Source organism: Rhinolophus ferrumequinum, chromosome 22, assembly GCF_004115265.2.
Source record: "Rhinolophus ferrumequinum isolate MPI-CBG mRhiFer1 chromosome 22, mRhiFer1_v1.p, whole genome shotgun sequence".
NCBI lineage: Eukaryota > Metazoa > Chordata > Mammalia > Chiroptera > Rhinolophidae > Rhinolophus > Rhinolophus ferrumequinum.
The window spans coordinates 8,625,693-8,653,163 of record NC_046305.1 but is presented as its reverse complement, the minus strand read 5'-3'; the positions used below and the strand labels follow the sequence as shown (position 1 = coordinate 8,653,163).

Below are 27,471 nucleotides of genomic sequence, written 5' to 3'. Positions count from 1 at the left end.
CCCCTGGAACACACTGACTCCGCCAAGAGGTTCCGGGGCGGCTCAGGAAGTAGCAGCTCTCTTTGCTGGGGGTTCAGCTAACCGCAAGCACCGCGCATCTTCCAGTCCGCTTTCTTGTATTCCCAAAGGGTGACCACTTGGCGAGTTCCTCGCTGAATGGCAGTATTTGAATACTGAAGCCTCCTCCTTTCCCCTTTTTTCCCCACAGGAGAAGGCAACAGAAAGATGGGAGTAGTCACGGAAAGCTAGGAATTTGGGGTTATTTGTAGCAGGTGAGTCTCCTGTTGGCACAGTCTTGTCCCTAATTGTGGATAGAATGATTGATGCATGCATACATGGGGTCCTTCTATTACCCTGTTTCCCCGCAAATAAGACCTAGCCGGACCATCAGCTCTAATGCATCTTTTGGAACAAAAATTAATATAAGACCCGGTCATATATAAGACCTGGTATTATATTATATTATACCCGAAATAAGACCGGGTCTTATATTAATTTTTGCTCCAAAGGATGCATTAGAGCTGATGGTCCGGCTAGGTCTTATTTTCGGGGAAACATGGTACATCACCCAGACATCCGTAAAGAATGAAGGACATAATCATATGTAAAGAATGAAGGACATAATCCCTCAGCCAGTAGAAGTGCTGTTGACTGAGAGATCTTATCTGTTAGCCTTCTGGGAAGCACCTTTGTGGAAGAAGTTGCCTGCCCACAGCCTCACTCCTTTCCTGGGGTTCCTTGCAACCAGTGACTCATTCATGCTGGGGTACAAAGGCACGGTTTCGTTGCCCCATATTGGGACAGTTCTAAAGGGCCATCCAAACTTCAGAGCTCCCCAGACGGTCTGCATAGGCGTTTGTTGAGACTACCTTGCAGCCCAACTTTCCCCTCTGCTTTGTTTCCTTACCTTTCTTTCCAGGTGTTGATCTCAAGAGCATCCCTTAATAAATTTCCTGCCTGCTAAACTCTGTCTCAGAATATGCTTCCTGGGGAGTCCAGGAATGACAGGAGTGGTTCAAGATGCAGTCACTTAGATGGGATTTTTGGTGTGGATCATCTGCTGCCAGGCTAGAAAAGAGGATGTCATCACTGGTGCAAGAGGGAGTACAGGTAGTCCCTGACACAATCTAGTGCCACTGATGAAACTATTAGCAAACTGTATATTCTGGTGGAAGGAAACACTCTAGTAGGTGCAATATATTAGGTGTTAAAGATATTTAGAAGAAATATGTGTGGGCTGTGGCTAAGCTCATTTGATACTATCTAATGAAATGCAGTGATAAATTGTCTATTAAAAACTAAGCATCAACGTCAAAGGATTGTCTAGATAATGAATACATCTTCTGCCACTAGAGAGCAGGAAAATCTGAGGAGCAGGTCCAAGACTTAATCATAAGAGTAGGAGAACCTCGAAGAAGAGTAAACTCTCAATATTGGCATGTCTGCTATGCCAAGGACAGGGTGCTAGTTGGGAAAGAGTGGGAATTTCACATATGGTATGGGGACATCTGGCTGAGTACACATGGGACTGAATTCTTAGAGTGCTGGATCAATGGAGACAATACAAAGTTGAGTAAGGGAGACTTAATTAATTTGGAAGCTTTCCCCTGGGATACAGGATTTAACAACTTCACAAGGATCTCAGGAGATGGTGCAAATATGCCGGAAAAAATGGCCTCATAAGCATGGAGAGTAATGGCCCATACTAAATGAGGTAAAGATGCCAGGATTGCCAAGGAAGGCAGTGGAACTAGGGATTAAAAGTTTCAAAAACGTGAGCAAGCTAGAGTGAATATACTGTGTAAGCCTGGAAAACCCACCAGGCAATTACATTCCATGGGAGGGACCAGAGGATACATCATTTAACAAAGTAATAAGGCAGGTGCTGGTGAGAGGGGTACCCAGAATCGCTAATAAGTTCAGTAATGGCTCTCCTCCACAAACTAGATTGAAGGTAGGAGACTCCTATACAGAACTGAGCTTATGGATTGCAATGGAGACGTTAAGTATTTAGAGACCTTCCTCATTTTTTTTTTACAGCTGCATAATCCTTGTGAAAAAAAGAACGTTATCAAAATGTTCATTTTCAAGCCAAGCTACTCAACTTTCAGCTCAAATGTTCTGAGCTTCTCTAAAATATGATATCCTCCCTAATGATTTTCGCATAGAAATAGTAAAGAAATGAATATTTTCCTTCACCCTTTGTCTTCAGTAGAAAAATGTCCCTGTCTTCACTCTGCTCTGTGTGAACATTTATATAATTTCTGGGTAAGCTTGACGCTTCTCTGCTGGTTTCTTTTCTTTTTATTTTTTAAACAGGACTTTATTGGGGAATAGTGTGTACTTCCAGGACTTTTTTTTTTTTTTTCCCCAGTCAAGTTGTTGTCCTTTCAATCGTAGATCAGCTTCAAGTTGTTGTCCTTTCAGTCTTAGTTGTGGAGGGCGCAGCTCAGCTCCAGGTCCAGTTGCTGTTGCTAGTTGCAGGGGGCACAGCCCACCACCTCTTGAGGGAGTCCAACTGGCAACCTTGTGGTTGAGAGGACGTGCTCCAACCAACTGAGTCATCTGGGAGCTCAGTGGCAGCTCAGCTCAAGGTGCCATGTTCAATCTTTAGTTGCAGGGGGCGCTGCCCACCATCCCTTGTGGGACTTGAGGAACTGAACCGGCAACCTTGTGGTTGAGAGCCCACTGGCCCATGTGGGAATCCAACCGTCAGCCTTCGGAGTTAGGGTCACGGAGCTCTAACCACCTGAGCCACCTGGCCAACCCTCTGCTGGTTTCTTTTGATACCCGGTGCCGCCCTCCCCCCTACCCCTTTTTAAAAGTCGTCTGTTTTGGACCTGAAATTCCTGAATCAGAAGATAGTTTCCAAGTTCCTTCCACTCCTGCCACAGTTGGCACTTTGTGAGGTCTCAGGAAACGCTACTTGTTGGTGACAATGACCATAAACCATAAGAGAAAGATCTCCAATACTTAAAAAATTAAGTGAGCTGCGCGTTATAATTACGATCTTTCATAGTTTTCAGAATGCATCCTCATATTTCTGGAAAATTCTTCTATTTAAAGGCCAAAGATAATACTAGGACAGGCCGGCAATCAATGTGCACTTCTTATTTTCAAATTTTATTTTTTAAAATGTAAAATAAATATAGACCACATTTCATAAAACTTACAAAATAAAGAAAATACCCGGCAGGCCACCGTCCGAACACAACGATTGAAGTCACTCCGACTTGAATCATCCATCTCCATCGGGCCCCTCCCTCTCCCCGCACCTTGCAAATTTTACCTGCGCGCGCAGCCGGAACCACGGCGTTGGGGTGGTGCTACGGCACGCCGGGTGCGCCGTCACCATGGTAACCGCGGAAGCCCCGGGGCCAGGAGATCGGTGAGTGCAGGGTACCCGCGCCGAGGGCCGTGGTGGCCGTGGGGGCAATGGCCTTCTCCCGGGCAGGTGCTGGAGGGGAGGAGTCTTTGTCTCTGCTCTGAGCTTTGAGCAGCGGGACTTGTCTCGCGGGCAGCCTTGGGCTGGGGGGTTTGGGGAGGACGGCGAATCCCGGGAGGTCCCTGCGGGATTCAGGTCCAAAGGCAAACTCCGCTGCCCAGAAGTGGCCGGTACCCCCTCCGCCAGACCTCATGGGTCGCAAGGCAGGGCTGCCACTCAGTATCTTCTTTCTCAGACCTTCCCTTTGTTTAATCCTGGTGCCCAGGGCAGCCCTTGGGGAACTTGTCCTTGAGCTGGGACGTGAAATCCTCAAGGGACTGCATTTTTAAAACTTGGCTTAAAAATTAGATCCCTAACACCAATTCCTCTACCACAGCCTCATGCTGCCTTGTCTGCTTCCTTGCCCTTTGTTTATGCTACTCCTACCTGGATTGTCTTTTCCCCCCGTTCTTTTAAGGCCCCTACTCTTCAATACTGAAGTGCCACCTCTACTGGGAAGGCTTTCCGGGACCTCCCCACTTTTCTTTGTTCTTTACTCTCAAAGCGCCCTTTGCTGATCTCCCTTATATCCTATATCTCACGCTGCCACTGATGATTTACTTGTGTCTCCCCACTGGACTCTTAACGGCCAGTGGGGTGGGGACCAGGACCTGTCTGATTTTCTGTTATTAGTGCCTCAGCAGCCTCCAAAGAGTTCACTTTATAACAAAACATATATTTAAAACAAAAATATTAGTGAGAAAGTTAAATTTTTTAAATATATAGAATATTGATAAAAGGAACAAAGGAAAGGCTATATTGTGATCATCCTATTACTACTTATATTCGCAGTAAACATACTTGAAAATATCTTAAAGCTTCTGTATTATACCGTATTTCCCCGAAAATAAGACCTAGCTGGACCATCAGCTCTAATGCGTCTTTTGGAGCACAAATTAATATAAGACCTCGTATTATATTATTATATTTATTATATATTATATTATTATATTAAAGACCTGGTCTTATAATAAAATAAGACCGGGTCTTATATTAATTTTTGATCCAAAAGACACATTAGAGCTGATGGCCGGCTAGGTCTTATTTTCAGGGAAACACGGTAAGAAGGAAAAACAAACCCCACATGCTCTGTCTTCCAGTGACAGAATATGATAAAGGACACCATCAGCAATAAACTGCCAAACACATGACAGGAGAGTTTACTTTTATTCTCCTAGTTATTTTCTTTTAAACGTCAGGTCTAAGGATAAATATCCCGGAAGACTTCAGTTTGTCCTTTTCTTTCAGAAAGGCTGATTTCAGTTTAGGTCAGATTTGGACTGGAACAGTCTTGAGGGTTTGACAATAGATCGGGGTGGCTTGAGGGTGAGTTTTAGTCAAGTGGTTCTCAAAGTGTGGTCTGAGGAATCCCTGGGAATCCTTAAGACATTTTCAGGGAGTCTACCAGTCAAACTATCTTCATATTGATTCTTAGGCATTATTTGCCTTTGCATTCTCACTCTCACGTATTACAGTGGTTTTTCCAGAGGCTACATGACATGGTCTCACATCACCTGTCATCACAGTGAATGCAGAAGTGGATATGGAAATCCATCTGTCCTTTATGAAGCCAGACGATTAAAGAGATTTGCAAAAATGTAAAATAACGCCACACCTCTTGTTAATATTTTTTGTAAAATACACTTATTTTACGTAAGCTATATTTTTATGTTAACATGTAATTGTTTTTAAGGTAAATTAATAAGTATTTTAAAGATTTCTCAGTTTTAACTTCTGATATGGTAAAAAATTAATACAATAATCCACAGAAACAAAAATTGGCAGGGTGGGGGGAAGTGGTTCTCAATTTTTAACATTGTAAAGAGCCCTGAGATCAAAGAATTTGAGAACTGCTGCCCTAATCATGTTAGTTCTGGACTGATAGGGAAATTAAGCTGCATTTAAAGATGTTCCAAGGGTAGCTTTGAGTATTCTGGCCTGAATCATATTTCCGGATTTGATGTAGTTTATCTCCAAATCTTTGAATTTACCTGGGATCAGATTGATCTCTAGATGCAGAATAATCAAGTGTTTGGTGGTGGCAGAGTTGAAAATCATTTACTCAAGAATCTATACAGCAAAACTGTACTTAAAGAAGAAATAATAGCATTACCATCTTTTGTTTTGCTTCATGGATGCTTTCACTGGAGGGCTGGGGATTATTTAATGATGATGACATCTTCTGTTTACTGAGTGCTCACCATGTGCTTGGCACATGCATCCTCTAATTTCTTTTGATTCAACAGTCATGTAAACCAGGTTCTAATGTTATTCTTATGTAAGAATAGGTAAATTGCCTAGTATGATGCAACTACCATGTTTCCCCGAAAATAAGACCTAGCCGGACAATCAGCTCTAATGCGTCTTTTGGAGCAAACATTAATATAAGACCCAGTCTTATTTTAGTATAATGTAAGACCCGGTCTTACCTAACATAACATAAGACCGGGTCTTATGTTTGCTCCAAAAGGCACATTAGAGCTGATTGTCTGGCTAGGTCTTATTTTCGGGGAAACAAGGTAAGAAGTTTCAGGGTCAGACTGTGAAATCAAGTCTTTCTGACTCTAAAACCCATTGCTCTTGGCTGTGAAGAAAAGCAGTGGGAATTTCAAGCCTGACGTTAAGAATGATTGAACACATATGATATATAAAGAATTGTAGTAAGTCTGAAAGTGGCACAAGAGAAGCATAAGGCTTTATCCTTGCCCCTATCCAGTTTACAGTCTAATTGAGTAGGTGACTTACATACTTGACACAAATAGGAAATACTGTAATACCATACTTGCTAAGTTGTATGGTAAAGACTGTCTATAATGGCCTTTGAAGTTCGGAGGAGGGAAAGGCCCCAGTGCATTTCAGAGAAGAGTCAAGGAAAGTTTTAGGAAGGAGGTAGATTTACAGCTTGGCCTTTCCTTTAGCTAGTAGGAATGGAGGAGAAAAAAGCTATTCTGGGCCTAGTTGCAGGTGTACGTATGAAATGCAAATAAGATTTTCTCAGTGTCTTCAAGGTCTTGTGCCTGGGCCCCTGTTAGACCAGGGAAGAAAGGCATTCCAAACACATCCTGGTTCTATTCTCCAAGGTTTGAATATGGATATCTTTAGCCGAAATGTTCCAGAAGATCACAGTGTTGTTGAAAGGGCGACAAAATAATTTATTGTGTAGTAGTAATGGGTACCTCTGAGAGTGAAAGACGACGCTATTGAAAATGACACCAGAGAACACATGTAACTGGAACTGTGCTGGGTACATTGGGACATGTGTCACCCAAGCAATTAACCGTCACACATGCTGTCTGATTTCTGTTAGAGTCACTCTTGTAGATTTCCTGGTATAGTTTCCCAAGTGGTTCAGGACTAATGTTTTTTGACACTCTGGGTGCCGACCCATTAATGGGTCATGAGATCAATTTATGTGGGTGGCACCCAGCCTTAAAAGAATTGAAATAAAAACATCTGTATGTTACATGTAGTAAAGAGTAATAGTATTTTGCTCAATTATACACACACAAACACACACACATACACACAAACACATACACATACATAAATGTACACAAAAATACCCATATATGCAATGTATCCAGTATAAAAGTATCCATTATGACTGAGAAATAAAACATTTGGTCACCCTGTTAATAGAAGTTATATACATATATATATATATATATATACACACACATATATAATTAAAACAAGATATCATAAACTTATACTATATATTATAATAGAAGTAGTACTATGCAATATATAATACAGTATGTACAATATGTGAAATTATATATATATATATATATATATATATATATATATATATATATATATATATTTGGACATCAACCTCATGATCTAAATTAGCTGTGCAGGCTCCGGCCATCAAGCTTGCAATCCAGTGAGAAGGAATTATACTTTCCTAGAAATTGCATAGTACATATCTACTTACATCTTATTGTCTACTACTTGGATATATGGCCATGCCATGTTGCAGAAGAGACTGGGAAATAGTTTTATTCTAATATAAATATTGGTTCAAAAAAAAGCATGGTTAAAAGAAAATAGGATGGATTCTATTCCTAAAAAAGGAACATTAGATTTGGGGGAAGACAATTGTTTACTACTGTGTTTCCCCGAATATAAGACCTAGCCTGACAATCAGCTCTAATGTGTCTTTTAGAGCAAAAATTAATAAAGACCTGGTATTATTATATTATATTATATTATATTATGTTATGTTATATTATGGAAGACCCGGTCTTATAGTAAAATAAGACCCGGTATTATATTATATTATATTATATTATATTATATTATATTATATTATAGACCCAGTCTTATTTTACTGTAAGACCAGGTCATATATTAATTTTTGCTCCAAAAGACACATTAGAGCTGATTATCTGGCTAGGTCTTATTTTGGGGGAAACACGGTATATCACAGGCCCACATGACCATTGGGAGGCTGGAGATGAGCTGAAAACAAGGGAGCTCTGGAGGGTCAGACCACAAGAACCATGCTGTCATAGCAGGAAGTGTGATCACACTGCTGCTGTCACTTGTGATGAGCTACCTTCCACTAGCTTCATGTCTTGTGTCCCTTGTCCAATAGTCAAGATCCTTGTCACTTACCTGTGGAAGCTAGAAAAAGAAACCTGAACTCATAGATAACAGAGAACAGATTGGTGGTTACTGGAGGTGGAGGTGGGGGTGGGTAAAATGGGTGAAGGTGGTCAAAAGGTACAAACTTCCACTTATAAGGTAAATACATGCTGGGGATGTGCTATGTAGCAGGGCGACTATAGTTAACAGTACTGTGTTGAATTGAATATAATACTATATTGTATTTGGGAATTGCTAATATATTTGATCATAAAAGTTCTCATCACAGGAAAAAAATGTAATTATGTGAAGTGACGGATGTTAACTAAACTTATTGTGGTAATCGTTTTGCAATATGTCCATATATCAAATCATTATGTTGTACACTTGAAACCAATACAGTGTTACATAGCAATTTAAAAAATGAAATGATTAACAACAGCAACACAAGAGTCAAGATTCTGGGATTGAACAGCTGACTGGCTGAGCCTAATTTATGTGTCTGCCTCCACATGTGTGCTGAGATGGAGAGAAGGAGGATCTTGCCTCTTTGACTTCTGTAGTGGCAAGTCAGCTTTATCTTCATTAGAAAAATTCTCTAAAACAGAGATTGGGATTCTTTAAGGAAGTGTGTGTGTGTGTGTGTGTTGGGAGGATGGAGAGTTGGACTCCAGGCACTCAAAAGGATTCCAAGTTTCCTTTCTGCAGTATTCCATAAAATGAAGTAATTGAGTGAAGCAATCTCAAAGATAAGATCTGGATCCAGTCTTGTGGTTGATTAGCTCACCTTGCATTCCTACCCCCTTCTGCATTGCTTGCTTTCGTTATAGAGGCAGGGAAATCATTCTTTTTTCCTCACATCTCCATAAATGCAGACGTAGTAACAGGAATTATGATGGCCATCTTGTTACCATAAAGCAACCGCCATGATAATGGAAGTCTTTCCATTATGATGGAATACAAAGATAGAAAGAGCTTGGATCTATGAGTATATTTTTGAGCAGCTGAATCATCTCCACCTTTAAATTTCTTGTTATGTTGTGAAAATAATCAACTTTAAAAAGTCAATCTTACTATTTTTGTATTACTTGCCATCAAAGAATTCGTAACCTCAACAACTTATGCGTATGAGTATTATACACATTTAGTGAAGGTAGAGATTGATGTAGAGCTATAGTAACAAGAGACATTATTCTTTCTAACTAGATTTCTTTTCCTTCTGACTTCTGAATGACCAAATCTTGCCCACTCTTTATGGCCCAGCTTAAATGACATATTCTTTACTAAATATATGATGCCCTTTATCTTATTTCCTGCATCTTTCCACCCCCACTATCCTGAATCTTGTGTTCAATCTTGCTTTTCTTCTGCTTCATTTTAGAATAGTGTCATTGAATTTACTTGTATTCCTAAAAAGTTTATTTTAATTTTAATGGCTTTGAACCTCACAAAAATATACTACATATGATATATATATTCTTTTGGATTTACTTTTTTAGTTAATATTGTATTGTTGAGATTCATTCATATTGTTGTGTGCCTTATTTATTGCCGTGTAACAAATTACCCACAAACTCAGTAGCTTAAAATAGCACACATTCATTATGTCATAGTTCCTCTGGGTCAGGAATCAGGGCACAGCTTAGCTGGATCTTTTACTTTAGGGTCTCTCATGAGGCTCCAGTCAAGGTGTGTGTGAGGCCACAGTCATCTCAAGGTTCAGCTGAGGAGACCCACTTCTAAGGTCACTCAGCAGTCATTGGTGAATTTAAGTTCCTCATGACCTATTGGACTGAGGGCCTCAGTTCCTTACTGGCTGTTGGCCAGAGGTTGCCCTCTGTTTTTTGAAAGGTGGCCCCCTCCATCATAGAACATGAGAAGAGCCAGGGAGAGAATACCAACAAGACAAAAGTCACAGTCTGTTGTAACTGAATTACAGAAGTGACATCCCATCACGTTAGGAGAAAGTCACTGTGTCTAGGCCGCGTTCATGGGGAGAGAATTACACAAAGACAGAGGTGTGAATACCAGGGTGCAGGGTGAGGGAGCCATGTCAGAGCTGCTTGCCACTTGGTATACGACTGTGATTTACTCACTTTCTCTCTTATATACGATTCTGTGTAAATATGCCACAGTGTACGCTCCTGTTTGTAGGCATCTTTTTTTCCCCCCCACCTAGGATCTTTGCTGTATGAACACCAATGCTACAAACATTCTTATGTATATAGGAGGGAACTGTGCCACTCTTCTCTGAATCGTTCCCAATTTAATATTCCATCTGGATTTTAATTCTATCTGGAATTAATCTTGTCCCTTCTAAATTTGCATAGCACTTCATCTCTTATGATACTTACCATCTGTGACCTTTTATTACACTTATTTTGCACATGTCACCTTTTCTCCCCTGAAAAAGTAAGTTGTTGAGGGCAGGAAATAAATGTCATTCTTTGTAGTTTATGTAATGTCTACACAGCATTGAGTACATTAGTAAGCTTTCAGTAAGCATTACTGAGTGACTGAGTTCTTTTTAAACTTCAGTGCCTAATGTTTTAAGGTCTTAAGAATCTGGCTCCAATGATCCAACTGTATTTCTCACTTCTTTGCAGTATGGACCCATGTTTAGGCAAGCGAGTCTCTTTATCATTCTCTTTCACTCTTTTCCCAATAAATCTAGCCCATATTTGATCGCTACTCCTTTTTGTATTGAATTTATTATTCATATCATGTATTCAGCATTTTCATATATATTCAGGCAGTGTATTGACTTACGGTAGGTACACCATAAACTTTGTTAATTGAATGGATAAATACCTTATTTCATAATTATTCAACCTGTTAAATATTTTCATCCCATCTATATTGTCAGTGGACTAACCGAATAAATCAATAAATACCGATTTGTCTGAGTATGTTTCTATTCCTTTTTTTTTTTTTTTTTTTTTGGTCTCAGGTAGTTTTGGAGTAAATGGAGTCAGAAGGACCCCCAAAGTCAGAAAGTTCAGAAAAATCATTATTTTTCTCACAGCAAAAAGAAGAAGCTGAAGAAGAAGCTGAAGAGAAAGAGGAGAAGGAAGAGGAGAAAACAGGCACCATTAATCCCCTGTTACAACCTGCTCTCACGGGGCATGTGGAAGGTTTACAGAAGATTTTTGAGGATCCTGAGAACCCTCATCATGACCAGGCCATGCAGCTCATCTTGGAAGAAGACGTCATTGGGAGAAATTTGTTGTATGCAGCTTGCATGGCCGGGCAAAGTGATGTGATCAGAGCTTTGGCAAAATATGGTGTGAATCTGAATGAAAAAACTGCCCGAGGTATTTTGTCTTTTCTCTCTTCACTATTACTTATGACAGTGTAAAGATGTTATGTGCTATCTTCAAAGTCAGATAGATTTGATGTGCCGGCTGTATATTTTGCATGTATCATATATGCACGCACACATATATACGAATGAATGTGTGTATACATATTGATACGGTACAGCATGGTATAGTTAAGGGCATTTGCTGTGTGACTTGGGCAAGTTACCTAATCATTTTGTGTCTCCGCTTCTTCACCTGCAAAACGGGGCTAATAATTGTATTTTCCTTAGAGGGTGTTATGAGGATGAAATAAGGTAAGTGTAAACATCTCATAGTACTCGGCACAGCGTAAGCTGGTCAACAGTCAGTGCTTAGTAACATAGCTGCAGTGATGAGCCTTGCTGGGCGGCATCCTTCGGACCTGAGCATCTTCTTCCCGCTGGTCAGGTTACACGCTCTTGCACTGCGCTGCAGCCTGGGGGCGTCTGGGAACGTTGAAAGCACTGGTGGACTTGGACGTTGACGTGGAAGCGCTGAACTTCCGGGAAGAACGTGCTCGAGACGTTGCCGCGCGGTATTCCCAGACCGCGTGTGTGGAATTCCTGGACTGGGCAGGTAAGGAAGCTCACAGGGTTGGGGGAACTGACTGACCACCTGTGCGCTTCCCTGTGTTATGTGACGCTTCAATCACAGGTCAAAAAGCTATGCGTTCTTTTGAGTTTTACTAACATTCTGCGTAAATCATTTCCATAGGCCTGTAGAATATAGCTTAGCGATTTCAGGGAGATATACCTGTGTGTGCGTACCAACCGTGGGTGAAAAATTCGTACTTAACAAAGTTCCCGGCATTCACTCTGTGCAGTTATTTGCATTCGTGTTTTCAGGCATTTATTAAATGGCCACTGAGCACAACATTGTTGTAGGTACAATTGGTTGCCCCTGCCCTCTGGGCATTTGGTAGGTGGGGGATGATAAGCTGTAGACACATCCTACAGTCGAATAACAACAAAAGAAAGATGGAGTAAGGGTAAATCAGCAGAATGGGGAGCATGCAGGAGCTGAGCTGGGCCTCCCAGAAGAGATGGGATTTGAATTCACTAGAAGGGAAAAGGGTGTGAGCAAAATCTTAAAAGAGCCGGGAAGGAAAGTGGCACGTCCAGGGATGCAGGTGAGTGACGAGGTTGCCTTACTGGAACTCAAGTCAGTTTGCACAGGTAGGCTACAGCACAGGCAGAATAATAAATGTTAGTAAGTACATTACTTGACTTTAAATACTGGTGTTTCCACTTGAAACCTATGTGACTAAGGACAACGTACTTATATTCTTTATACCTCAGTTTCATTTTCCAGAAAAAGGGGCCAATAATAAGTCTTTCCGCTTGGGGATTGTTGTGAGAATTAAATGAGATGATGCAAAGCACTGGAGCCACTGAAAACTCTTATGAAGAAGGAAAGAGGACAAAAATGATAGGAAGAGTCACCTGGTAGCAATAAGGAGCTTTCTTATCAGTAAAATGAGCAGAGGACCAGGACAGTTAATAGAAATAAGGAAACTGAGGGAAGGAAGCACATTTGGGAAGGAGAAGGTGAATTATACTTTGTGGATTATTCTACTTGCACTAAATGTTTTCTAGGGGCAATAGTTCTGTCCGTACCTTCAATTTTTATGATCAGATCTCTAAGTAAAAAGAAAACAAATAGCAAAGAATTGAATTGATCCCACAATGAATAGTTATTGTAGGTGAAATTCACATTATATAATTTACAATCCATTTTTAAAGAATAACCCCCAGTACTTAAAAAACACAATTCAGGGACAAATTTTTCTGTAATTTTTCTGGAAAGAAACAGGCTGGGGCTCTGGGTGTGGAGTTTCATTGGTGTCCTTCTCCCTAATACCCATCTGTTTTAGTTCGGTCCTTACATTCTTGGGGGAATTATAGCTAACATTTCCCAGTGATGAAGACGAAAGAAGACTATAATACTATAAACTAGTATTCTGTTTCCAGATCAGTGGTACACTTGTAGAGATTGGAGCTTCATGGTAATGTAGCTCTGGAATGTAGTCCGAAACACAAACTACTCAACATGAAATTTAACATTGTAGCTCAGACTTACCAAGAATATAAACTACCTCCCATTTCTTGTTCTAGTAATTAGAGTAGGAGGCACCAGGAGAGGGGTTGAGGATTCCCTACCCCAGAGTCCCCTCCATACTGCTGAAAATGCCATTAGAGGTAAATGTTTTTGAGGTTTGGAGACTTTTTAAGTGTTCAAGAGTACTTCATTAAAAGAAAAATATATCAGTGTTCTCTTCAAGGGAATTATTTGGCAGTTCAGAACTCTGAAGGGATGGAACAAACAATAATGGAAATATGGGTAGGGTTGTGCTAAGGAAGAGTGGAAATAAGGAGGAGAATGTGGCAAGTCAAATCATAAACTTTTCATCATCCTCAGTCACCCAGGGCAGGCACTGTTCTTTCTATTACTTGTAAAACTATAGAGTTCTTTATTTCTGTTTCAAGGATTGTTTTTTTAAGGGTTATTTTGTTTGTTTGTTTGTTTTTAAAACAATATGTTACAGATCTGGCATATTTTTCTGGGATTTTAGCATGTTTTTAGTGAACTCTGTCCTAGTCTCAGATCAGTCTCCCAGTTTTTGTTGGTAAGTGTGGTAACCATACTTCTGAAAAATTGAGGTGGCTGAGCAACAAAATTCTGAAATACTTCTTAAAAATTGAGGCATCTTATCAACAAAAGTTGGACATTTAAAAAATGTTGATATTTAGTTCATCATTTACCAAACTGAAAATGGAAACCATTGTATTTAAAAAATTAAGCTGTTCCTTAATACTTTCATACAATTTTAACGATCTGAGATGGGAAATTAAGTTTTCTTGTGGCCATAAAATTTGTTCAGGAACATAAGAAAAGTCACAAATATTTAAATCAGGGATTTATTAAAACACTAAAGACTCTATTCTACCAATCAGTTGATAATTAGTAGCCTAATATACTAAAAAGAATAAAATACTTAAACCTGAAGCAGTGACAATGTACCATCTTTTCCCAGGACTTTACTAAGCATGGATGACTGTTTAAGCTGAGTAGAGATCACTTTTTAACCCAGACTTCTTTGGAAAGTTTCAGTAAAGGTGACAAGACATTACAAAGGCTCGCCAAGAACCATTTTTATCCTCACCTGAGTTCTCAATAGATTTCTTGGGTACTCTCCATATTGGACAGGGCTACATTTGTACACGGATGTGTTTAGTATCCTCTGGCAACTTCTCCTTCACACTTCTTCTTCTTTGGTTTTCGGTGTTTGACTTTCTTTGCCAAATGATGATGGGATACCTGATTCAGGTACTTGGTCATCATCGAAGTTGTGGCAACCAGTTTGCAGAGTATTTGGTCAATGTCACAGATGGAATGGTTTTGTAGGTCATTACCAAATGTATCTAAGGAGACTTTGTCTTTCAGCTAAAAGGAGAAAAATGATATTATCGTGTGTGGTTTTTTTTTTTGTTTTTTTTTTTACTGTAGTTCAAATTAAATTTGTTTTCTGGATGTATGCACTTAAACTCCAAACACCACACGTTACTTATTTGTACAAAGAAAAGGTTACTATAGAAGAAAGGTACAAGTGGAGAAGAAATCCTCTTTTGTCTATGCCCCCATATAAGATTATAGGCACCACCACCACCATCAGCACACATTGAAAAAGTGCTTTTTGTGGTTAGTAAATTCTACTGGGAGAAATTATTTGAATATTATCAAAATATTTCCCTTTGCTAGACAGCCTCAAGGAATAACACAATCAAATCAGAGTCATTTTATAATTATCTGATTGTCGTGAAGGTCATTGAGCTTTGACGATTGCCTCAGAATACGGTTCCCTTGGCAAAGTGGGAAATTAGTGTAAGAGTGCCATTTGCCAGCAAGTTCTGCGAACCCCAGAAATTAGTGTATTTAAAAGAATTAGTCCATTTAAAAGAATACATGCCAATTTTTATATACTTAGTCTTCTTAGATGGATCTGGAAGAGATCTAACAGATCTCTTGTTGTAGACCCTTTATTTTGTGGGTGAGGCATCTGAGGCAGCTCAGATGACTCATCTCAGCCCCCAGACATAGCGGCACTTCCTATACATTCTACTCATCAGAGCTCACTACTTTCCTGATATGTGTTGTGACTTGAAACAGAGGGATTGGACTGGATTATTTTAAGGACTTTCAACCTCAGTATATATTTTTGGGCACCGAGTATCTACAAGACACCGCTAGATACTTGGTGGGGGTGAATGGCAGGAAAGAGGGTTACAAAGAGAAATAAGACGTGGTACTTTCCCTCACAGAAGCTGATAATCTCATGTGTTAAACTCTGATGTTCTATAACTATTGCTGCTTGCATCACTAATTCACCTTTTTCTTGTGTTTCTTCCATTTCACCAAGAGGTAATGCACAGATAAAACAGACAGGATTAAAAAGAGAGCTTGTGCTAAAATGTACATGAGATGTAAGCAATCCTGAAATAAATCCATATTAGCAAAATCGCAGCATAGTTTGTCCATAGGGTAAGGTAGACAGTGAGATGGAGAAGGCTTAACTTTCAGATAATGCATTTCTTCTGGAAAAATCTCCCATCCAACCTTTGTCCAGATAGTTCCATCGCAAATGCAGAAGCTCTCCCTTAAGAAGCAGAGAAACAGCAGAGGAAAAATCAGGGCTATTCCTTGAATGGACATCTTTCTTTCTCAATTGGGACAAAACAAATCTATAGCCGAAAACATGGTCAGAGACAGCAGAAGTGCCCTCGGTATTAGTGAGGGTGGTGCTCCAATTGAGACATTTAAGATGATCTTCCTACTTTGCGAAACATACACTGACAATCATTGTCACGTAGCCCTAGTGACTCAGGGATAGACTCAGTGATGTCATAAAGAACCACACTGGAACTAACAGGTGTTACCTAGCAGTCACTTGGGTTTCTCAGGGCTACATTTTCTTGCTTTTTGCCAGAATGGTTTGAACATCTCCCATTTTATGAAAAATGAAGACTTTACTAATATTTTGCTGGCTAATAAATTCAAGCTGTAGTCCTATTAATGGAATTTCATGGAAACAATTTGCCTATATCTCTTCCAACCCTTTTGAAGTGTGGCAGTTTTACATCTGCTTAAAAAATATCTCTCGCTAGACCATTTCACACAACCTACAGTCTGCTTCTATTTTTTCACTCTGAGTGGTCCTTCCCTTCAAATAGTTAAGCAACTGTTGAGTGCCTCCCCCTTTTAACTTGTGTCCCTTTGGTGGCAATGTGGTGCTATTAGGTAGTGGGTGAGGGGTGGGCAATGTGGCATGGTGTGTGAGAAAAAGGTGAGATGGTAAGATAGCATGGCATGGTACGTGTTAAAAAAATGAGACACAGACCCTGCCTTTGAGGATCTTAACAATCTAGAGGTAGAAGCAAAAAAAATAATAAAAGTTCCAAGATACTGCAGACAAAAATGAGAGCTAATTATAATCATGTAACAGTTGATAGAGCAACGAGTGCTACCTGGGGAATAAGGAGCTTCACAGAAGTGTGTTTAAGTAAGCCATGAAGAATGAGTAGAAGTTTGGTAGGTGGCGATGCGAATAGGCCCTCTGAGGTTGAGGAAACTTAATAAGCAAAGACGTTTTGTGTCAACATTCATATGACGGATGTTTATTGAGTATCTCCTGTGTTCTAGGATCAGTGCATATACAGCTAGGCACAAAACAATCTTTCTGCGCATGGAGTTTACTTTCTAGCAGGGAGACAGAGAAAATAATATCTACCTAAATCTATATCTATGGAATGCCGTGGAGAAAAATAGAGTGGTACGGGGGTTCTGAAGTTGCCAGCAAGGGAATGAGTGAGTGGGTGTGTTCTTTTACAGAGGGCAGTCAGGAAAGCCCTCTCTGATACGATGGTGCTTGAGCAGAGACCCAAGGAACTGAAGGAGTGGGCCACGTTGACATCTGGGGACAGTAATACGAAGCAAATAATGGATAGGCTTTCGGGATGAGCACTGGAAGGAATAAAGCTGGAAAGATAGCTTGTGGCTACATTGATTGCGGAGGTCCCTGTATTTTAGTCCATAATCCATAGGGTGTCATTTATAGAGTTTTGAGGAGAAGCAGGACATCAGCGTACTGAGTGCATTACTGCGTGCCAGGCACTGTGCCAAGATATTTGCATGCATTATACCGCATTTTGTTCCATCCTTGTGACAACCCGGTGAGCGCTGTTCTCTATTACTTACATTTTATAGATGGGGAAACTGAGGTTAGAAGGTTAACGTATTGTTGTCATCTCAATGTTTGCGTCCTCCCCGAATTCACAAGATGGAATCCTCATGCCCAGTATGATGGTGCTGGGAGCTGCACAGGACATGAGCGTGGAGCCTGATGTCAGACTTCTGGCCTCTAGACTATAAGAGGATAAACATGTGTTGTGTTAAGGCACTGAATTTGTGACAATTTGTTCTGGCAGCCACGGGAAATAAATACATCACTGTTCAGTTAATGTGGGGCAAATCTACAATTTATAATATCGGTTGTTCCATCTAGGAAAATGATAAGCCTTCCAATTTATCGAGTTTTATTTCTCTCAAAGTGGTACAATTTTATTTAAATGGATCTTGCAAATGTTGTGGGTGCTATGGTAAATGGGATTACTTTAAACACCTTTTTTTTAAAGGAAAGCAATTTTTAGATTTATTTTGAAGAATCAAGAAGAGTAAAGCAAGTGACAGTTTGTGTATTGGAAATGTCTTTTTTGTTCCTTCCTCCACAGTAGATATTTTAATAGAATATGGTCTCTTTGGGATCAGGTGTCACATTTTATATCTGTTTGTTCTTCAAAAATTCTAGGAACATAGTGAGTGCGCCAAAGTGCTGTGTTGGTTGAGTGTTAATCTTTCTTGAAATTCAATGAAAACAACCATACAAAATCTCCTACATACAGTCTTTTTATAATATAAAATAGCACATGTGAAACAGTTGAGCATATTTTTTTTTTTTTTGGTCTTTGTCATATTATTGTGTCTTTTACTGTCTTATTCTTTCAGATGCAAGGCTGGCTCTGAAAAAATACATTGCAAAGGTCTCTGCAACTGTAACAGAGACAGAAAAGGGACCAGGGAGACTCGGTAAAGAAGACAAGGTACTGCATTGTGATTACTGTTCATTCTGCGGTCTTTTGAGATTTTTGCCTCATAGCTTTAATTTCTGCACTAATGCTTTAGAGATAGTGGTGGTCCTTACTGCTCCTCTTCTCCGTCCGTCTGTCCGTCCCTCCCTCCCTCCCTTCTTTCCTCCTTCATTTCTTTCTTAATAAACTATTGATAAGGGATAGACTAATAAAAATTAAATGAAATAATATTAAAGAGTGACATAGAGATGTACTAAGTATCTCACCCAACACGAATGAATCTTAGAAATGTAGTGTTGAGTGAAGGAAAAAAAATTGCCAAAACTACATAGATTTTTATAAAGGTCAAAAACAAGCAAAATCAAACTGTATTATTTAGGGATGGTCTATATATGGGGTAACACAATTTTTAAAAGGAAAGCAAAGGTATACATACAGATTGTGACTATCTCTTGGAGGTGGGTAGGGGGACGGAAAGGGGGAGGGACACAAGAGATTGGAGGGGTCACCAATGCTTGCTCATTATTTTGCTTCAAAATTTAGGTACGCGTATACATCATATATCTTCGTGTATATTTACATATACATTACATATTTTTTAATGTATCAAATTTTACACAATGGTAAAAAAAGATACCCAGATATAAAGATAGCTCATTTAAAGCCAGCGTGCCCCATTTACTGTATACTAAGTACTATATGTAGACTGGCTTTGGCTGTGCAGACTCACAGAAGGGAGATATGCAAGGTATCAGGAATGTGGTTTGGTTTTAAATTATTTCCTGCATCTCTGTGCAGGATATTCTGTGACTTTCTGATGAAAGAGAATTAGCCAAAAGCATAGGCATCGCCAAGTCTGGGAACATGGTAAGTTACATATTTCACCTGTGGTTTCTGAAACACTTTACAAAATCTCCTATGAAACAAACAATATAGGCAAAATTCTGTTAGACTAGCTATTGTAGCTGTTAGATCTGCAAAACAAAATTTTCCTGGCACAACAAACGAACAGTACTTTGTCAAACTAGTTACTATAAAGGCCTTTTTAATTTCTATTTTTAAATATTTGGTTATTTGAACTAGCAAATATTAGGCACATATAATAATACTTAGAATAAAATTGAAATGTCTGAAGCAAACTTAATAGTTTTTCTTTTCCATTTCCAGTCTTAACCACCCTGTGGTTCTAACACTTTTGGGTTAATTTCACCATACTTTCCCTTCAGTTATATACACATATGTATGCACACATACAGTTTTATAAGAGATTTTGTGTTCATAAAAATGGGATCATGCTATACATATTATTCTTTAATTTGCTCTTTTTCCTTTTATAATATATTATGGACTTCTTTCCTAATCCACTTCATGCTATGCTACTGCTTATTTAATAATATGGCGAGGACATACAATACATTTATTCATTTCTCTTTATTATTACAAACCATAAAACCGTATACCTCTTAAATCAGACCCTAGCAGGTTGCTGCACATGTACACAGAGATGGTTTTGCAAATGGGAGGTTTTCAGAGAGGTGGGGCCCTTCCTGAATTTTCCCCACTTCCTCCTCTGAGCCATCTGAGAAGGAGTACAATGTCCACCATGTCTGCTGAGTCGCGTGCGGCCCACATCTTCCACTGACTCCCAACCCGCAAACCCTTCTCTTTATCACAGGGTTCCATGAAAATAAAGAATTAGGGAGAGGGTGTGGACTGGCCCAAGGCTTCAGGACTCTACATTGTGAGTTTCCTTATACTCCCATTTCACTGATGTGAGAGCTATACTGGCCAATATAGTGGCCGCTGGCCACTCGTCGCTACTTAAATTTAAACTCATTAAAATGAAATAAAATGAAAAATTCAGTTCCTCAGTCACACTAGCCACTTTTTTAGTACTCACTGGCCATGTGTATGTCTGATGGTGGCTGTACTGGGCACTGCAGGCATAGAACATTCCATCATCACAGAGAGTTCTGAGGGACAGGGGTGGGTTAGAGATACTATGGAGTTTTAGTCTTCCATAAATAAGTGGAAAATAAATTCTCTGTTTCTGTCTCTAGAATACCATCCTTGGTGCACGCCGTATAAAAAGTGAGTGGTTAGAAACCCATCTGGAAGCTTCTATTAACGAGCTTTTTGAGCAGAAACAACAATTGGAAGATATCGTGACTCCTATCTTCATAAAAATGACCACACCGCGTAAGTTTTGCATAAAAAGTGTTTTGAATGTCAGAAAAGATGAAAATTAGGTTCAGTGTTGTCATTTCTGAGATACTTTGATTTTAACAATCTTCATTAAGTAGCCATTAACCTTTTTACAGGCAGTAATCTGTGATATAATGCCCTAGTTTCATTAATAGTTTTAATGTTAATAACTTAATAACTGAATTATTTCTATAGAGAATGTCTAATACTAAACTTAATATCATTACCATCATTGATCATTTAATTTTATATAATTTACTATCCTTTTGATTTTGACCAGTGATTTTCAACTAGGAAGGCATGACCTCTTAGGAGACAGAGTAACAGAATTTGAGTTCTAAAAATAGTCACGGGGAAGCAAAATACAGGATAGGGAATATAGTCAATAATATTGTAACAACTGTGTATGGTGTCAGATGGGTACTAGACTTACCGGGGCATCACATCATAAAGTATATAAATGTCTAATCACTATGTTGTGTGCCTGAAACTAATATAATATTGTATGTCAACTGTAATTGAAAAGTAAATTTAAAAGAGCATTTTTAGTATTATAACTATAATTTGAAAAACCTATTGTGGAAATACTGTCCTGTGAATGGGGAGGGTGCAATATTCGAATCTTGGAGGCAGTCATACCTGAGATTTAAAAAATTACCAGCTTTATTGAGATATAATTCTCATACCATAAAATTTACCATTTAACAATGTATAATACAGTGATTGTCAGTATATTCACAGAGTTGTATAATCATCACCACTATCTAATTCTAGAGCATTTGACCAACCCCAAAAAGAAAGCCCGTACCCATTCCTCTCTCCCACAAGCCCCTGGTAACCACTAATCTACTTTCCATCTGTATGGGTTTGCTTCTTCCGGACGTTTCATAAATAGAATCATATAATCTGTGGCATTTTGTGTCTGGCTCCTTTCACTCAGCATAATGTTTTCAGAGTTCATCCATGTTGTAATACGTATCAGTATTCCTTTTTATGGGTGAATAATATCCCATTGTATGGACTTAGATTTATCCATTCATGAGTTGATGGACCTTTGAATTTCCACTCTTTTGACTATTATAAAGAATGACTATTATAAATAAACTTTTGTGAATAAATTTTTGTGTCACCACATGTTTTCTTTCCTCTGAGATACGTACTTAGGAATGAAATTGCTGGGTCATGGTACCTCTTTGTCTAACCTTTTGGGGAACTGCCAAACTGTTTTCCAATTTTTTATTTTCTACAAGCAGTGTATATGAGGGTTCCAGTTTCTCCACATTATCGATATTTGTTTTTGTCTTTTAAAAATAATTTTAGCCATCCTAGGGTGTGAAGTGGTATCTTAATGTCGTTTTAACTTATTTTCATTTCCTTCATTACTAATGATGTTAGGCGTCTTGCGGGTGCTTACTGCTCATTTGTGCATTTTCTTTGGAGAAATGTCTATTTGAATCCTTTGCCCCTTTTTAAATTGGATTATCTTTTTATTGTTGAGTTGTAAGAGTTCTTTATGTATTTGGACTGATAACAAGTCCGTTATCAGATATATGATTTGCAAATATTTTTCCTCATTCTGTGGATTGTCTTTTCATTTCCTTAATTATGTTCCTGGAAGCACAAAAGGCTTTAAGTTTGATGAAGTCCAATCTGTCTATTTTTCCTTTTGTTGCTTGTGCTTTCATTGTCATAGCTAAGAAACACTGCCTAGTCCAAGGTCACAAAGATTTATGTTTTTCTGTAAAGGGTTTCATAGATTTACCTCTTACATTTAGTTTTATGATCCATTCTGAGTTATTTTTGTATATGACATGAGGTAGGGGTTTAGCTTCATTCCTTTGAATGTGAATATCCAGTACCTAAGGTTGTCCTGTTTATCAAAAGGAGCTGTGGTGTTTTTTTTTAAGGTTAAGACACTTGAATCAGTCTAGGTTGCGTGGCTGATTATCCCTTCCATGTATACTCAGCATCTACTGAGCGCGTGTGTGTACACACACACACACACACACACACACACACACACACACAGCGCTCTCCTACATCTCCTGTAGGGAGACAGACGCTTTACACTGTGGTTGGCTTTAAGGAGCCTATCCCAGGCAAGCGCACTAGGACAGACAGACTACGTGCTGTGTATGTTCGGAGAAGTTCAAATGCGGGAACAGGGCAGTGGTCAGTATCCCTCTGGCTGATTGTCATTGAGTCTTTGTTAAGGCACAATAAAAATAAGTTAGAAAGTTAACTTGTGATCATTTCATGAGAAGTACTGAATTGTAAGCTTAGAAAGTTTGGGCTTCCTTATCAGGGTAGTGGGTTGCCATTAAAGGCTTTGGGGTAGGAGAGAAGAGGGATTAGGTAGGGGAGAATAATCTGGCTTTCCTTGTAAAATGGATTGGAGGGAGAAGAGACTAGAGGGAGTGAGACCCGGATAGTCAGGGAGTGAGATGACTAAGACCTGAATTATTGGTTATACAGCTCAATTCCCACCTGTTCCCCCCGCTGCACCTCTACCGATAGCCTAGCCCAACAACCCACCCCACCCTTCCTGTCTCCCTAAGTCCCCTATATCTCCTCCAAGCACCCCAGTAACTTGCACCTTCATATTATGAAAGTGTTACATCTTAATGGAACGTCCGAAATGTCCCCTTCATTTTACAATGAGGAAAGTGAAGGTAAGAGAGGTTAAGCAATTTATTAAAAAGTTACTCTATCCAGTTGCAGAATTAGGAACAGTAAGACTGATTTTTGGGGAAATGTGACCTCACAGCTTTAAATATTTTTGAAAAACCTGTGCGGGGAGAATGTGAGTACTTGATTGATATACCAACACCAAGATTTAATTAATGACTGGTTTCAGGCTGGGACATACTGATTTATTTCATAACTGTTTTACAAAATGGCTTTATGTTGGTTTTATATTACAATTCAATTAAACGTAATTTGAAAAATCTGCTTCCTTTCAGGTCAAGTGAAAAGTACCAAATCTGTATAAGCAATGGTCAGAAGAGAGGCCAAGATCATCCTTCTACTAAATGTATATTTTATAAAGTCCACATTTTCTTCTAGAATTTGTAAAGGCAAACCTATTCATGACAATTGAAGTTGAGAAAAGAGATGTGGAGTTTCATAAAAACGTTGAAGCATGAAATTAAGTCACCCATGTTTTGTTTTTCCCTCTTCGGCAGGTTGGGGGCCCTCCCTGTGCTCCCCCAGGCACAGGCCCACGTGACCTCCTCATGCTCTTTCCACAGAGCACTTGGGGATGAATCGCTCAGAATCTAATAATCTGTCTGTGTGATTGAGGCAGGAAATTTCCATTCATTTGAAGAATTCTGTATATATAATAAAAAGACATTGGCAATTTCCAGAGGAAAGACTTGTTCCCCCTCTCTCCAAAGGAGAGTTACGGGATGGTATTCTGGAGCAAGGAAATATTAAGAGGAGTTTGGATCCGGTCCCTTTGCTCTTACTTTTCATGTCCAAATTAAAATTTACCTGTAAGGTGCAATATAGTCTCTTAAGTAAACCTTCTTATGTATTTGTCTTTAACCTAGGTCTGTCTTTAAATGAATAAACACAAATCTGTTTAGTTTTATATTTAGATTTCCTCTCTTCTGTAGGTTTGGTGATATAGATATTATAACTGGACTCTACGCCATTGTCCCTTCTGTTCTATTTTATATTTCTTAGGTTTCAAATATCATTGTTGGTTTCATATTTAGTGATTTGAAATGTCTTTTTTTTTTCACTTTATCTAAAAACCCCTGATCTATTATACTTACTGGAAAAACTTTATAGAAAGAAAATGTTTTTAAAAAACATATTTACTCATTTTTCTTACGACTTTTTCTTCTTTATCCCACCCTAAAAGCTAGTTTTTCATTGTAGAGGGGAAGGAAAAGAAATAAGCAATTCAGTAATTTCTTGTCAGCTAACGTTTTCTCAGCCACGATTTTGAGATGATACTATTTTAAATTTGTCTCACAAATTTTTAAAATTTTGAGATCGTTACATATGGGCAGTGCAGTTTCAGTTGCCTTTAGTAAAAGAACAGAGCACTCATTGCCACTCCCCTCTCTGGTAGTTCCAGTGGGTGTTTATGAAATAGTACAAAGAAGACCTGTTTGCTCCATTCTCTTCATACCGTGTATTGTGAGAAGTCTGTTCTCTTTAAGCACTGTGGTCATTTGGGAAAAGGTCAGGTGACGTTTTTGTTGTTTCTACTCTAATTCTACGTTTTCCGAGCCTTATCTTGACTATGACTCTACTTTCCAGGCATTTGGTCTTGGTGGTTAGGGAAGGGTTCCTGTCTCACTTCCAAGAGTCCTAGATAAGACCGAGGCACTTCTGGGGACCCCTGGTATGAAATAAACCTGTCTCCTCTGTACTTCGTTCACTCATTATCCTCAGACTTTTTGTAACTTTTGATTTATTTGCTAATGCTGTCTTCTTGAAACTCCTTGTATTGGCACTTTTATGTCATTATAGGTTCTTTACTTTCTTACAAACTACTCTTTCTAACTTTTACCAGCTGCTGTGGTCTCAGTATGTTTGTATCCCTCCCCTGCCACCTCCTCCGCAGTTCCCTTGTTGAAACCTAATGTCCATTGTGGGGCTTCTGGGAGGTGATTAGGTCATGAAGTCAGAGTCCTCACAAACGGGATTAGGCCCTTTCGAAAGAGGCCTCGACAGCTGCTTTGCCCCTTGTGCCATGTAAGTTTACAGCGAAAAAACAGCCGTCTAGGAAGTGGGCTCCCACCAGTCACCGAGTCTGCTGGCAACATGATCTTGGACTTGCCAGCCTCCAGAACTGTCAGAAATACATTTCTGTTGTTTATAAGGTACCTACCTGGTTTACAGTATTTTTGTTACAGCAGCCCTAATGGACTAAGACGCCAGGTCCTCTTCATCTTGCCTCCAGCTATGGGAACTTCTCAAAAGTCAATGCTATCTTCTAGTTTTATATGTCAGTTATACCTCAGTGAAGCTTGAGAAAAAAGTCCATCTTGACCCTTGGCAAAGCAATCTGTAATTCTCTACCCCTGACCTTCTCTGTCCCTAATGTTAGGAAGAACGAATCCCTCTTTCTTTGGGCACCCATAGTGCTAATAGCCTCAAACTGTCTTCTACTTGCTTGTTCATGGGGAGATATGCTTGTCTCCCCATGTGAATTGTGAGCTTTTGGGGGGTAGGGGCTTCGTCATGTTTTCCTTCGTACCCAAAGAGCTCATAAGAGAGTGAGTTAGGAAATAATAATTGGATGGATTCTCTTTTGGTGCTACCTTAGTCACAGAACTCACTGATCTTTATTCATTGATGGAGTATGTTCACCATTATAAAAATACCTCCTGAATTCTCTCTCCACGTCGTGTTTGTGCCAGTGCCCCATTCCACTCCCACTGCTCCAGCAAACAAGCCACGCACATATCCAGCATCATGATGTCTGTCTAGTTTCTTCACTGACCTTTGTCTTGAATGCCTTGTTACTTCTGAAGCATGTAAACTTGGAGATTCCCAAGAGATTCCTGTCTCACTTCAAAGATTCCGCTGATGTGAGGGTCCGAGTATCCATTTATATCTATAGATCTATAACGTTAGTATGTTTTGAGAGATATGCTACTTCTTCTGACCTGTTGTTGCATTGAATTATAGAAATATTGAAATGCCCTTATGTTTTGAATTTGAGCTGTTACACAGGTAGTTGCATGACGTGTTTTGAACACCCACAGAGTAATTATTATTTCGAAGTGCATACTAGTAAGTTAAATGACATTATGTGAGAGGTGGTCAAGCAAAAGCTAGGTTCAGTGTTATAGCTTCTAGACAATGATTTCTTAGACTTTTGTATTTCATTGATTGGAAATGTGTAAAAACATAAAGGGAGGAGATTGATAAATGACATCATTAAGAAAACTATCTGCTATTACTATCATTTAATAAAAGAAATGATATTTTAATCCCAGAAAAGAAGGGAAAATATCTCAGTAAGTCTCCACCCTTTAAGTTGAATAAATTAAGTTTTATTATAGACTTTACTATTTCTCATTTTGTCATGTGTGATGGAACTTTTGTCGAGCATCACAACTGGCGTGTGGTGCAGACTTTGAGACCTACTGCTCTGGACTAAGCCAAAGCAGGCAGACTGCTATTTGGGTTAACATGTGGCACCAAATTGCAAAGGGCTGACAGTTCATCCCAGGGTTTGATCTAACACGTGATAGATTGTATTTTCCAAGATGGCCACATCTGTCATCCCACACGCTCTTCTTACAATGTGGTCATGACATTCCTCACATAGCGAGGTGGGTCTTTGTCCTCTCTTGAATCTGGGCAGGCCTGTGAATGAAGCGGAAGGAATACTGTGTGATTTCCATAGATCATACAAGATCATAAAAGGTGGTGTCTGCAGTTTCTGCCTAACTCTCTTGAGATGCTCGCTCTTGGAAACCAGCCTATGGAGACACCCATATGGACAGAGACAGATGCCCCAGCCCACAGCCCTGGCTGAGCTCCCACCAGCAGTCACCCCCAACTTGACAGCATATGAATGAGCCATCTTCGAAATGGATGCTCTAGTCGAGCCCCTGAAGCTGATGCTTGTATCGGCCAGAGATGAGCCTCTGTGGATCCCTGCAAAGGTGCAGGTTTCAGCTAAATAAAGGATTGTTGTTTTAAGCTGCAAAGTTTTGTGTCTGTTTGTTACACA

At 39.4% G+C, this 27,471-nt stretch overlaps 2 protein-coding genes across 7 annotated transcripts; one reads left to right on the top strand and one right to left on the bottom strand.

The window, feature by feature from the left end:
* The first annotated feature begins 73 nt into the window (after positions 1-73).
* Positions 74-27,439, top strand: ANKRD45 (ankyrin repeat domain 45). 6 transcript variants are annotated; one of them, XM_033093844.1, is made up of 6 exons: positions 978-1,110; positions 11,103-11,391; positions 11,827-11,994; positions 18,478-18,572; positions 20,621-20,759; positions 23,729-27,439. In XM_033093844.1, the coding sequence occupies exons 1-6, from the start codon at positions 1,021-1,023 to the stop codon at positions 23,755-23,757; spliced, it is 810 nt and encodes a 269-aa protein (XP_032949735.1). In that variant the 5' UTR covers positions 978-1,020; the 3' UTR covers positions 23,758-27,439. The 6 variants fall into 6 exon arrangements, with proteins under 6 accessions (XP_032949737.1, XP_032949735.1, XP_032949734.1 ...); XM_033093847.1 differs by lacking the exon at positions 978-1,110 and adding an exon at positions 3,324-3,388 and having other exon boundaries at positions 11,028-11,391; XM_033093846.1 differs by lacking the exons at positions 978-1,110; positions 23,729-27,439 and adding an exon at positions 74-272 and having other exon boundaries at positions 11,028-11,391; positions 20,621-21,794.
* TEX50 (testis expressed 50) lies at positions 14,650-16,128 on the bottom strand. The gene is made up of 2 exons (XM_033093849.1): positions 15,805-16,128; positions 14,650-14,862 (listed from the first exon to the last, which is right to left on the bottom strand). The coding sequence occupies exons 1-2, from the start codon at positions 16,126-16,128 to the stop codon at positions 14,650-14,652; spliced, it is 537 nt and encodes a 178-aa protein (XP_032949740.1).
* Positions 27,440-27,471: the final 32 nt, after the last annotated feature.